Here is a 13,375-nt window from a genome sequence, read left to right as displayed (position 1 = left end):
TACCAAACGACGAAAATTACAAACTGAGAACGAAATAGTTATCATATGTTCTTTGGTATTCTAACTCTGTCAGTTCAGGGCTTTTGGTTATTTCCGTCTTTCTATTTTATTTTATTAATTTAGTTTTGGGTGTATTCAAGTCCACTAATATTATTATAACAGTAACTATAAAGAATTAGCCAAATTAATTAATTTAAATTTAGTGTTGATATTTTGTTTGCTATTTTGGAGTTGGTAAGTTCGGTTCCTCGTACTTATCCATGCTTGTGTGTTTAATATTATTCAGTTGAATTGCTTTGCTTTGGAATGTGGATGCTTCATCCTGTCTGCATAGTTAACGAGAAAAACTCGGTCCGTGAATTGGGGACTTTGCTGCGTATTATTATTTACTAAACAAGGTTGCCTGCAACTTGGAGTGAAGGAGGTCTGGAGGTCCTCAAGTGACAGACATGCTGAGCTCTGATCAATCTTATGACGAAGAAAATGATGTGTTCTTCGACTCGGAGGACTTGTCACCTGCACGATCGCTCGTAGCAAGTGAGGAGTACAAAATTTGGATGTATGAGCCACCAAGTGTTAAGGAGAGACGGGAGAGTTTTCTGCGAAAAATGGATTTAGTTGAGTTTGATTCTACAAAGTTTGCTTCTGTGGATATGGGATTGAAAAGAGTTTCGGAATGCAGTGGAGCTTCCCCAAGCTCTTGCATTTCGCCTTCTAGTCGTCATCAAGCAAACTTTATGTATAATACATTGGATAGTAACATACAAGGTAGCTCAAATTTGGCCTGGACTCACGATGCTGTTCATATTGCTTCACCTTCTGCTACGGGTTCTGCTCGGAGAGAAGCTGAGGCTACAGAAATAGAATATCGGAATTCACAGGAGGGTGAAAAGAAGACGAAAGTTTGGTGGAAACAGTTTATAAACAAGAGGAAGAGAAGAGGAGGTAAAGTCGTGTCAAAGGTATCGAAACCAGATACTGAAATACCGAAACAAAATAGGATGAAGGTCAAGCAGAATGGTAAGAAGTGCATGGAGTTCACTGCACTATGCAGTGGGCAAGAAATTCATGCGCACAGGGGGTTCATTGGGGTGATGAAGTTTAGTCCCGATGGCCAGTATGTCGCAACTGGCGGTGAAGATGGGATTGTGTGCATCTGGCGTGTTACATTAGCAGATGCTTCTTGTACCTACTTAACACCTCAAGGGAACTTTGATAGCAAACTTAAGAAAATGAAGTCTGGTTATCGCGTGATCTTTCCTGAAAAGGGTTTTCGAATTCAGGAGTCACCGCTGCAAGAGTTTCATGGCCATTCCAGTGATGTATTAGACCTGGCTTGGTCGAGTTCAAATGTGAGTATATCGTAACGTTTCCTATTTCGTTGACTGACTGATATATAGTCATCTTTACAACTTTGTAGCTTGTGACTGATGTAAATTTATATATATGCTCATTGCAGTATCTTCTTTCTTCGTCCATGGATAAAACTGTTCGTCTGTGGGATGTTAGTTTCGGTCACTGCCTAAATGTTTTCGATCACAATGACTATGGTAAGGATAAAAATAAATATCCTAATTCTGTTTTTATTTTCCCTCAAATTTGTTTATGATATGATAATCTGAAATGTAATTGTTCAAATGTTTAAATGGTACCAGTGACGTGCATTCAGTTCAATCCTGTCAGCGACAATTATTTCATAAGTGGATCGATAGATGGGAAAGTTCGAGTTTGGGGACTCTCTGATAACCGAGTTGCTGACTGGGCTGATGTTCGAGATGTTATAACTGCTATATGTTATCAACCAGATGGAAAAGTATGATTCTTAATACCTGATTAGCCATGATTTTATTACACTGCTACTAAAATTATAAACTTGAGAGTTCTCTCCTCTATGATGCTAACCATATGGTTTTCTGCTGTGCAAGTAGGGTTTCGTGGTTGGTTCTGTTACAGGCACTTGCCACTTCTATGAAGTGTCAGGTACATAAAAGTCGTATGTTGTCTTCGTGTTGATATTCAAGTGTTTGCATTTTCCTCACCTGGGGAGTTGTTAAACCGATTTTGTGGTTGGACAGGGGACTATCTTCAGCTGGTTGTGCGAATGCGTATTCATGGTAGGAAGAAAACCTCCGGCAACCAAGTCACTGGCATCAAGGTTTTGCACTCAAAGCTCTTTCAAAATTTTCTTTTCCGCCACGCTTGTATAAGATGTTATGTTTCTGATTCATTCATTAACATTAGGATTTATTTTCTCCCCAGTTTTGCCAGGAAAAGTCGCAGAGAGTTATGATAACATCAGAAGACTCGAAAGTCCGTATATTTGACGGAGTAGAACTTATAAGGAAATACAAAGGTGTGGATGCTTACCATATCTTGATTTGGGTAGATGATATGATACCCCGTTCTCTTGCAGCATATGCTCAAATTTGCATCTTACTAGTACATAGTGTTTGTTCGCGGTTAATGAAACCATTCATTGAATAACTATATCTTTCTGAATGTAACAGGTCTTGCAAAGTCGGGAAGTCAGACGTCAGCTTCTTTTACATCGAGCGGGAAACATATAATTTCAGTTGGAGAGGACTCGCGTGTTTATTTGTGGGACTATGACGAGCATTGTGTCTCATCATCATCCAAACAAACAAAATCTGTTCAATCCTGTGAGCATTTCTTATGCGAAGGTGTGTCTGTCGCGGTACCTTGGCCAGGCATGAGAAGAGAACAAAGGAGCTTGGAAACACAAGGCCATCTGGAGGCTGCTCCGGGAAGCAGAGATTCGCAATGTTTTTCTCTTGGAAATTGGTTTTTCTTAAATGGTCCGTGCAGGGGCGACTCTGCAACTTGGCCCGAAGAGAAACTTCCTCTGCCTTTATGGGATTTACCGGTCATACGAGATGAAAATGGTCAACATCACCGGCAACGTCAAGTTCATCATCGTCAGCAGCAGCAGCAAAATAAAGCACTCAATCGCACCGCTGAATCGGAACCATGGGGACTTGTCATTGTAACTGCTGGATGTGACGGAACAATCAGGACATTCCATAACTACGGATTGCCAGTCAGATTGTAAGAGTTGGTTTGGATCACGCTGCACTGGCTCCAACCTCACTGAATCAACACGCAACGCAACAAGAGTTAAGTCCCTACATTTCCAAGTTTTTTCATGTCCGTCGAGCGTCCGTGGCAGTGCCCATGAAGATGTAGGTAGCTTAATTATGTAGTTTTTCAATCCTTAACATTTTTTTTTTGTGAATATTAATTTAGCACCGACAACATAGGGAATACGTACAATTACACAGTCGTCCCAGCCAGAATAGGACTAGAGTCGTTTTCGCAGAGCAGCAATGAAAGTTCTAGGATGGTACTAGTTTAACCTAGAGAGGGGTGAATAGGTTCCAACTTAAAAATCCAATTCAATTTTCAATTTAATTTTCAGTTCTCAAATTAAATTCACATTCACATCACATATCAAACTATCATACTCATATGCAATTAAAACGCTAAATAAAAAATGCACAAGGATGTAGGATTTAACGAGGCAAAACCCACCACTGGGAAAATCCTCGGGCTCCCAAGCCAGGACAAACACTAAGAGAAATAAGTACAGAAAGACTTACAAAACTCATCAACTAGACACGCATACTAGTAGGCAGTTTTGTCTCCGCGCTTTGCTACTCGATCTCTCTTTAGTCTTCGAGTGGAAGTGGCATGACACTAACGCAGCCGTCAATCACTGTCTCCTCGAACTTTGCAAGATACTAACCCAATCATGCAAAATGTATGTAATGAAATGTTTTTTGGAAATCAACCAATTATGAAAATCACAAGGCACATTTTCATAATTGATTTCAATTGAAGCGCATGAAAAATTAGTGAACAAAAACTAATATTTTCTTTGAAAAACACTTGGCAATAAACTGATTTTTCTGAAACGAAAAATAACTCTCATTGCACTTAGGGCTGCTAACAAACGTTTGCTTTCAAATGATATATCATGTGTTAAAAGCAAACTAAAAAACACTCTGATTCATCACGATGAAAATATAAACCGACTTAACCCAAGGGCATGCGTCACATGAATTTTCTATCTGTTTAATGCATTGCTGCTAGTGTTTATATCATACGGAAACAACCTAAATGCATATGCATCAGCAGTAGGAAAAACTCTAAACTGATCTAATGCATGCGGCAAACAAAACATAAAAACATATTCACTTGGTGCTGATGCTCTGTTAACCAGTCTGTGTTATGCGGCAGCCCTCAACCAGGTAACTAGGACTTCTATTTATATGTGCAGCAGCTAGACTCTCTTATCCCTATCATATACGCGTGAGCCACAAGCCTAATAAGACCTAATCACTTACCAGTTAAGATATAATGAGATAACTAGGTGAAGGGATATATATGCAAAACCCGAGACATTAACATCAAGTTAAATTCTTAAAAGTAAAACAAGGTTATGCGGCAAGACTAGGATCCCAAAGGTATATATGCATATATATGCTAGGGTTTTAAGCTGACTTAAAATTATGGGCTTAAACTAAAGCATAGTTAAACTAAATGGCCCATCGAATGCAAATTTAGACTATATGAATATGCATGCCAAATTTACCTGAGTGAATGTCTCTGAAAACGTTTATCATTTTGTGATCGAGAGCATGTGAGACAAACTTAGACTAAAATAATTACAACTGAAAACAAGCACTAGTCTAAGATTACAGACTCAGGCGTTTTGTTTAGGAATAGCCAATTTTATCCTAACAATCTCCCCCTTCGGCATTTCCTAGACAAAACCCTTAATCACAATATTATAGACAACTAATAAAATTAACATCATGCATAACATTGAAGTCTGTAATCTGCACACACTCAAACAAGAAAACCTGTGACATACAAAAGATATATGTTGCTGAAAATGAAAGCATTTATCTATAAAAGCAAGCAACCAAAAAAAAAAAAAAACAACCAGGTTTTCAAAATTCTACTTCTCCCCCTGGTTTTCAAAATTCTACTTCTCCCCCTAAATATAAGCATCCTACTTCTCCCCCTTTTTGTCTAGAAACGTCAAAGGCCTTAGAGGTAACCATCAGGTGCAGTCAGTGGAAGATAAGCGGAACATAATAAAATGTGACGGAAAATGATTTCCTTTCTGTGAACTAGAACTTCTTCGAAAGAATAAAAGTGGGGACAAATTAGGAAGGGAAAAGAATACCGATGCAATAGTAAAAAATAAACATGAAAAGAAATGCATCTTTCATATTGTTAAGCTCCCCCTAAACAAATGCTTTAAAAAAAAATACAATGAAATGCAGCATGCAAATGATATGATTATTATTATTATTATTATTATTTTTGTTGAGAAGCATATGATTGTACCAACAAGAATGAAAGAGTGCAAAAACACATGTAGTTCTGAATCCTCATTCACAAACTAACATTGTCTCTAAAACATAACATGTATGAGTGTAGTCACAAGTATAGCCGAAAGTTGATACTACACAAATGTAATTAAGTCTTACATGACCAACTTAACTTTAACCCTTAAGCGCACAAGATATACGCTTGAATTTTCATTCAAAGTGTTTGGGGGTAAAGTGTATACGCTCAAAAGATCATTACATGAATGCTCTACCATAGGCTTGCAGATTGATCTTATCTCCACACATCAAAAATTACCTTCTTTGGATCAAGTAGGTCTTTGTGAAGGGTTGCAATGGGTCTTGAGGTACTTGGTTAATGAAATGAAGGATATAGGAAACACAAAGTCTAAGAAAACTAATAGAGTAGTTGGAAATGAAACCAAGAGAGAAATACAATAACGAACCAGGGAACTTAGCACTCAATTGAGTGGTTGGATTTAAGACATGAACGACATACAACCACACAATTCATTTCAGATGATTCTTGCTCTTCATTTAGACGAACACACTTGAGTTCTTATAATGTTGGCAGCTCACTGGTGATTCATAGTGACTTCTTTTCCTCTTTTCTTCTTTTGCTCTTCATTTGTAGTTGGCTTTCTTCGCAAAATTTTGCATCTTCAACTTTTAAATAACCTTGAACTCTCACCCTTGATAAACGTACTCTACTAGCTTCTTAGTAGGGTAGGGAATTTTTAATATAAGAGGCTAGGTTAGGAAAATGTAGGTTTAAGAACAAAAGGCTTACATATAGGCTCAAAAAGGCTAACTAGGGGAAAACATGTAAGGCACTGGCATATATGGCAATGATGGTACGTCCTAATGCCTACTATCGTCTCCAAAATAGAATAATATATGATACAAAGTTTTGAGAGGTCTCAAAGCAAGTTCTAGAGAAGCAAAACACATAAGATCGCACACATGAACAAAATAAAGAGTGTATGAAAAATGCACACACTATATTTAGGCACAAAAGCTCACATGGGTGCGGGTTTTACTCAAGTTAAACATGTTCAACTCATTAACATTGAAATATTATCAACAAGAGGCTATTGTCCACAATAGGGTCAAATATATCATGCTAGGGTCATGTTATCAAGTGAACAAATCTAGAACTCATATGAAATCATACTTTTCATTTTACCTCAAACATTATTTTATTTTATTTTATTTTTTTAACAAGAAGAAAAAAAAATGCAATATTTATGCTATATGAACATGAAAGCATACATTAATGAAAACATTTGCAAAGAGAGAGCTCAATCAATATAAACAACTTGAAGGTGGAGATAAATTGACAAGTACAGTATTTTGATTCTCTTTTCTTCTCCAAACTTGTCTCACTTTTGGAACTACCGTACTCGGAACAGATATTATTCTTGCTATCCGATTAATCTCTTTCAAATAAGTCACAAATTGTTTCTTAAGATTTGCTTTTTCAAAGTTCCTTGAAACTTTTTCTTGAGAAGAATTTTTCTTTTTAAGCTTATTGCACTTAGGCCGGATGTGACCAGGAATCCCACAAAAATGACATATAGGAATGAACTTCCTAGATTGTTTGTGTTTGTTAGGATTAACTGAAGTCTTAACAGGATTTGACACATTTGCAAAGATTGACGTAAGACCTAAACATTTATCGTCACCTACTTTCAAGTTAGGAGTATCAGAGGCTTTGACAAATCTTGTGACAGAAGAACTTGTAGTCTTTGCATACTCAAATCCTAGACCTCCTTTGTCTCCAAAATTCTTTCCATAGCTAAGCATCTTGTCAATTTTTTTTGAACCTATGCTTAATTCCTGAACTTTTTTTTTCATCTCAACCTGTTCATCCTCAAGAGCTTTCTTATCAGACGTGAGAATGCTTATTGTGGTTTGGAGAATATGTATTTTCTCTAACAATGACTCGCACAGTTTCTCTCCATTGTCCAACTGAGATTGATGCTCAACTTCAGCTTCTTTCTTTTCACTTTCAACAAGTGCAAGTTTCTTCTTTAAGTTAGAATTATCCTTCTTTACTTGCACACTGATGTCATAGAGATCAGAATATTTTCTCAAGACTTCGTCCAAGTCAGGTTCTTCAACAAATGAATCTTCTGTGTCATATCCATCAATAGTTCCTATAAACGCAATCGTATCGTTCTCAGATTCCGATGTAGATGCATCTCCTAAATCACTATCGCTCCAAGTGACCTTCATTACCCTATTCTTCTTCTCTTTTCTCTTAATAGTGTTTGCACATTCAGAAGCAATGTGTCCATAGCCTTGACACTCATGGCACTGAACTTTACTGTTAGAACTCCTATGTTCACTAGTTCTAGATGATCTAGAGGCTTTGTCATGTGAGACATCTAGAGAACGAAAGTTTTTTGAGTTCAAACCTAAGTTGGTTCGTTGCTCACGACCCTTGAAATTTTGAGACTTGAGAAACCTTCTAATTTGCATGGTTAATTCAACTAATTCATCTTCAGACAAGTCTTCAATTGAGCCATCACTTTCTTCTTCTTTGACAGTTTTGAGGGCAATGCCTTTCATCTTCTTGGAATCAGGAAGCTCTAACTCATACGTTTGCAGAGACCCAATCAATTGCTCAAGCTTGTAGGTGTTTAGATCTTTCGATTCCTCAATTGCTGTCCTCTTAGCATGAAATCTCATAGGAAGTGATCTTAAGATCTTTTTCACAATCCTATGCTCTGGAATACTATCACCAAGATTGTGGCAGCCATTGACAATTACGCTAAGCTTAGCATAAAAGTCAGAGAAACCCTCATCATCAGTCATTGTGATATTTTCGAATTTTGTGATGAGATGTTGAAGCTTGGATTCTTTAACAGTTGAGTTACCCTCATGAGTAACTTCAAGAATGCCCCAAGCTTCTTTTGCCGTTGTACACTTACTTATGTAATTGAATTGTTCAGGCGAAACGGCAGTGAATAAAGCATTCAAAGCCCTTTGGTTAAAGGTGCTAGAGCTACGCTCATCATTGCTCCATTCTTTCCTAGGCTTAAGCTTAGACATAGACACAGATGACTCTCTTTTACCTTCAGTTTCTTCAATCGTCGGAGGTTCCCAACCTTCTTCAACAGCAAGCCACACCTTGTCATCTTGCGCCCACAAAAACGATTTCATTTTCGCCTTCCACGCAGCATAGTTATCACCATCAAAATGTGGTGGATGAGAAATTGAACCCATAGCACGATTCATCCTAGACTGCCCACGGATCTCACTAGGTATTTTAGTGACCCGCTCTGGTACCAATTGAAAGTTCTAGGATGGTACTAGTTTAACCTAGAGAGGGGTGAATAGGTTCCAATTTAAAAATCCAATTCAATTTTCAATTTAATTTTCAGTTCTCAAATTAAATTCACATTCACATCACATATCAAACTATCATACTCATATGCAATTAAAACGCTAAATAAAAAATGCACAAGGATGTAGGATTTAACGAGGCAAAACCCACCACTGGGAAAATCCTCGGGCTCCCAAGCCAGGACAAACACTAAGAGAAATAAGTACAGAAAGACTTACAAAACTCATCAACTAGACACGCATACTAGTAGGCAGTTTTGTCTCCGCGCTTTGCTACTCGATCTCTCTTTAGTCTTCGAGTGGAAGTGGCATGACACTAACGCAGCCGTCAATCACTGTCTCCTCGAACTTTGCAAGATACTAACTCGATCATGCAAAATGTATGTAATGAAATGTTTTTTGGAAATCAACCAATTATGAAAATCACAAGGCACATTTTCATAATTGATTTCAATTGAAGCGCATGAAAAATTAGTGAACAAAAACTAATATTTTCTTTGAAAAACACTTGGCAATAAACTGATTTTTCTGAAACGAAAAATAACTCTCATTGCACTTAGGGCTGCTAACAAACGTTTGCTTTCAAATGATATATCATGTGTTAAAAGCAAACTAAAAAACACTCTGATTCATCAAGATGAAAATATAAACCGACTTAACCCAAGGGCATGCGTCACATGAATTTTCTATCTGTTTAATGCATTGCTGCTAGTGTTTATATCATACGGAAACAACCTAAATGCATATGCATCAGCAGTAGGAAAAACTCTAAACTGATCTAATGCATGCGGCAAACAAAACATAAAAACATATTCACTTGGTGCTGATGCTCTGTTAACCAGTCTGTGTTATGCGGCAGCCCTCAACCAGGTAACTAGGACTTCTATTTATATGTGCAGCAGCTAGACTCTCTTATCCCTATCATATACGCGTGAGCCACAAGCCTAATAAGACCTAATCACTTACCAGTTAAGATATAATGAGATAACTAGGTGAAGGGATATATATGCAAAACCCGAGACATTAACATCAAGTTAAATTCTTAAAAGTAAAACAAGGTTATGCGGCAAGACTAGGATCCCAAAGGTATATATGCATATATATGCTAGGGTTTTAAGCTGACTTAAAATTATGGGCTTAAACTAAAGCATAGTTAAACTAAATGGCCCATTGAATGCAAATTTAGACTATATGAATATGCATGCCAAATTTACCTGAGTGAATGTCTCTGAAAACGTTTATCATTTTGTGATCGAGAGCATGTGAGACAAACTTAGACTAAAATAATTACAACTGAAAACAAGCACTAGTCTAAGATTACAGACTCAGGCGTTTTGTTTAGGAATAGCCAATTTTATCCTAACAAGCAAGGAATAATCATATTGTACAATTTCAATTATTGTTTTAGCCAATCATGTATAGAAAGCGCGCTTCAAAAGCATCGTTACCTACAGCTTTTGAGCTATGGATCGTCCTTGTATTTTGAGAACAATGCCAGATCACAGCTGACTCACCAATTCGTCTGTCCTGGTGAATCTTTTCTATCAAGCTCCCAAGAGCTGAGAAAGTGTCCTGTTTCATTTCACACCCAAATATTAGAAAGAGATCGATGACAGGACAGGGACGACAAATTGAGGTATGCAGCCGACTATATTACGACGCAGTTCTTCCCCATAAAAATCCTCATCGAAGTCGTGAAGCAGCCATGGCTCCTGCATTTCAAACTACATGTAAGAAAACAACTAAAGTGCTTGCAAAGGCAACCGATACTCATGACCATTTTGAAGACGCCACGCGTTGATAATCCAGCCCAACCAAATAAAATATACCCCAGAGGGATGTTCGGAAAGAAGAGATGCATATCCTTCTGGATAAATTTTGCTGGGGAAAAAGAGCATTCAAACTATTAGCTACATCTGGAATACAACTTATATATGTCATCTCAAACTAAGAACAGCAGTTATAACCCTTTTCATGAGTCAATTTCATATTATATATTTTACCCTATTTTTAGTATACTTTGGTTAATATTTTAGAAGAATTTTGATACTTTGAATTGTATTTCTAATATAGGACTTTCGACTTCTTCTGGAGCAAAACATGGTCAAATGGACGAATTTTGGAGTAATTCCAATTAGAGGATACCAAGCGATGATTTTCTGGCAATAAAATAAATGAGCAATGCGTAGTGCTGGAATAGTGACGTTTTGGGCTTAACTTGCGTTTTTGGAGCCCAAGATGACCTCGGATGGGTTCGTGGCCTTCTGGAGATGTGTTCAAAACGTCCTAATCGTCAAAACAAGCTATCATGGGCAGGATTTGGAGGAGATTTGAAGGTAAAACGTGGCTAGACAAGTACTTGGCAGATTCTCCTAGTTTAATTAGGACTTTATTTTCTATTTTATTTTATTATTATTTAGTTTCTTAGTGGAAATAAAATACTTGGTTGTTAGGGTTTGTGCGTTGGCTTTAGGGAGATATTAAAAAGCTTTCGCTGGTTCTAGTTTTGGGAGACGATTTATTTTATGCTACTTTAGAGACAGAGAACAATTGCAAGGGTTCTTGGAGATTTTCTAGTTTTCATTCCTTTTATTCTTAATAATATTTTCTATGATTTCAATTATGAATATCCGTAACTAATTCATTTTGCTAGGGCAAAACCTTGAGCCTTAGCATGAATATGTAATTTTTATTCAATTGCTTGTGATTGTTTGCATGTGCACTTTGAATTACTAATCACCGTGATTAAAACTATCTAATTGTCTTAATGCCTGATCACCATTAGGATCCTTAGAAAAGTAATTTGATGCAGTTTTGGTCAGAAGGTTCCCTAAAATTGACACTGACTTCTTATAATTAATAATTGTAATTTCACTTAAGATGAACACCACGCCTCAAGGGTTGCATGGTTTTTCAAAGGGTTTTCATAAAGCATAATGAGTCTTTCATGTTCAGATTTGATCTGAATGTCTGGACGGGTTGCGTGTTAGATATACGTTCTATGTTGGAGGTTCCAAGTAGAATATAGATTAGGGAAACCTAACCTTCAAAGTGGCATGTGTAGATCATAAGTAATTGGTAAAAATAGATAAGATTGCTAGGTGATGGTGGAACCTAGTGCTCTCTTATTTTGATTTTTTCCAAAACAGTTTTCTTTCCCCTTCATCTTTAATATTGCAGATTAGTTTATTTTTATTGATTAAATTCGTTTTAATTTAAGTAGGTTATAAAACCAATCATCTCAACTTTCTGCTTTACAATAATTAATTGGAATTTGGTTTGTTTCGAATTATTTAATAATCCTTGTGGATAACGACCTTGCTAGAACCATTTATATAACAACCTTGTCATTCTTGCAAGTAATATAGAAGTTTTTAACCCGTTTGCGTGTGTGATAAAATCTCTATCAAGAAATTGGCGCTGCTGCTGGGGATTATTTAAAATAATTCGCTCTAATCAGATTCTGCATTAATTATTGCTGTATATATTAAAAAAAATAAAAAATAAAAAATAAATTTCAAAATTTTATTGTTCTTCTACAGATTACAGCAGTGCAAATTGCAATCTGTGCATTGTCAGTACACGGTGAGCAGTGCAGATATTGTTTCATTTTGATCCAGAACCTGAGCAGATTTTAAGGAGGAGACGCAGGGAGAAAAATTTGCAGTGGGTTCCTACTTTGCAGGGGACTTTTCTGCGGTCTTTATTTTCTGAAGATCTGCATAGTAAGGAAACAATGGCATTTGTTATTCCAGAGGTTGGTCAACCTTTAAGGGATTCATTAACAACTCATGCTAGTAACATACCAAGTTGCATTACTTATTCGGAAGTGGAGGAAGGGTCTACATTTGAAATAAAGCAGCACATGTTGAATATTCTACCTACATTTCATGGGTTCTCAACTGACGATCCTAACATGCACATTGTAGAATTTTTAATGGGATGTAAGAATATTTTGGTGAGAGGATTTTCATCCGAATCTATTAAGCTTCAATTATTTCCTTACACATTAAAAGATCAAGCAAGGAGATGGCTCCTCACACTTCCATCTGGAAGCATTAGCACTTGGAACCAACTCACTGAAAAATTCTTAAGCAATTATTATCCAGCTTCAAAGACTCTTGACATGAGAACTTAGATTCTATCTTTTGCCCAAAAACCAAATGAAGAGTTTCATGAGGTGTGAGAATGGTTCAAAGAGTTGATTAGAAAATGTCCACATTCTGGTATTAACAGTATTGATCAAATGCATATATTTTTTTAGAGGACTAAATATGACTACAAAAACTCTTGTCAATGCTTCATGTGGAGGTTCGTACAAGGATAAAAATGCACAAGAAGCTTGTTTGTTATTTGAAAAAATGGCAACAGATACACAGCAATGGGCAGTTGAGCAGCCACAATCTAGGTCAATTTTTTAGATGTCTAATGGTTCTCCATATGTATCAGCACAAATTGAAAAAATGGAGAAAAAGCTTGAAAGATTTGATGCAAAATTTGACATGTTATTACAAAGAATTCCAGGTTCACAGGTTGCTGCACAGCAGCCTTTACAAACTGCCTGCAGCATTTGTAACATGACAACACATGATTTTTTTAGTTGTCCACATAAAGATGCTTCGTTTACAGTAAAGCAAGTTAATGCA

At 36.8% G+C, this 13,375-nt stretch overlaps 2 protein-coding genes and 1 non-coding gene across 3 annotated transcripts; 1 reads left to right on the top strand and 2 right to left on the bottom strand.

The window, feature by feature from the left end:
• The first annotated feature begins 449 nt into the window (after positions 1 to 449).
• Positions 450 to 3,008, top strand: LOC137719916 (uncharacterized WD repeat-containing protein C3H5.08c-like). Its single transcript, XM_068458901.1, has 8 exons — positions 450 to 1,352; positions 1,460 to 1,550; positions 1,656 to 1,813; positions 1,929 to 1,980; positions 2,076 to 2,155; positions 2,260 to 2,353; positions 2,508 to 2,681; positions 2,827 to 3,008. Exons 1-8 carry the CDS (start codon positions 450 to 452, stop codon positions 3,006 to 3,008), a joined length of 1,734 nt encoding a protein of 577 aa, XP_068315002.1.
• Positions 3,009 to 6,683: 3,675 nt separating this feature from the next.
• On the bottom strand, positions 6,684 to 8,609 carry LOC137719914 (uncharacterized). The gene has a single exon (XM_068458900.1). It carries the CDS (start codon positions 8,607 to 8,609, stop codon positions 6,684 to 6,686), a length of 1,926 nt encoding a protein of 641 aa, XP_068315001.1.
• Positions 8,610 to 12,852: 4,243 nt separating this feature from the next.
• On the bottom strand, positions 12,853 to 12,957 carry LOC137721615 (small nucleolar RNA R71). The gene has a single exon (XR_011066685.1). It is a non-coding gene; the product is annotated as a small nucleolar RNA R71 (small nucleolar RNA).
• Positions 12,958 to 13,375: the final 418 nt, after the last annotated feature.

This window comes from Pyrus communis, chromosome 16, assembly GCF_963583255.1.
Source record: "Pyrus communis chromosome 16, drPyrComm1.1, whole genome shotgun sequence".
NCBI classification, from domain to species: domain Eukaryota; kingdom Viridiplantae; phylum Streptophyta; class Magnoliopsida; order Rosales; family Rosaceae; genus Pyrus; species Pyrus communis.
Note: the sequence above shows the minus strand (reverse complement) of the source record. Positions and strands in the feature narration are given on the sequence as shown.

What these genes read in the sequence shown, in the direction of transcription:
- LOC137719916 (XM_068458901.1), top strand. Translation starts at nt 450, where the DNA reads ATGCTGAGCTCTGATCAATCTTATGACGAAGAAAATGATGTGTTCTTC. An exon ending in TTTCGATCACAATGACTATG is followed by an intron (nt 1,551 to 1,655) that starts GTAAGGATAAAA and finishes AAATGGTACCAG; the next exon opens with TGACGTGCATTCAGTTCAAT. An exon ending in TGAGCATTTCTTATGCGAAG is followed by an intron (nt 2,682 to 2,826) that starts GTGTGTCTGTCG and finishes TGGTCCGTGCAG; the next exon opens with GGGCGACTCTGCAACTTGGC.
- LOC137719914 (XM_068458900.1), bottom strand. Translation starts at nt 8,609, where the DNA reads ATGGGTTCAATTTCTCATCCACCACATTTTGATGGTGATAACTATGCT.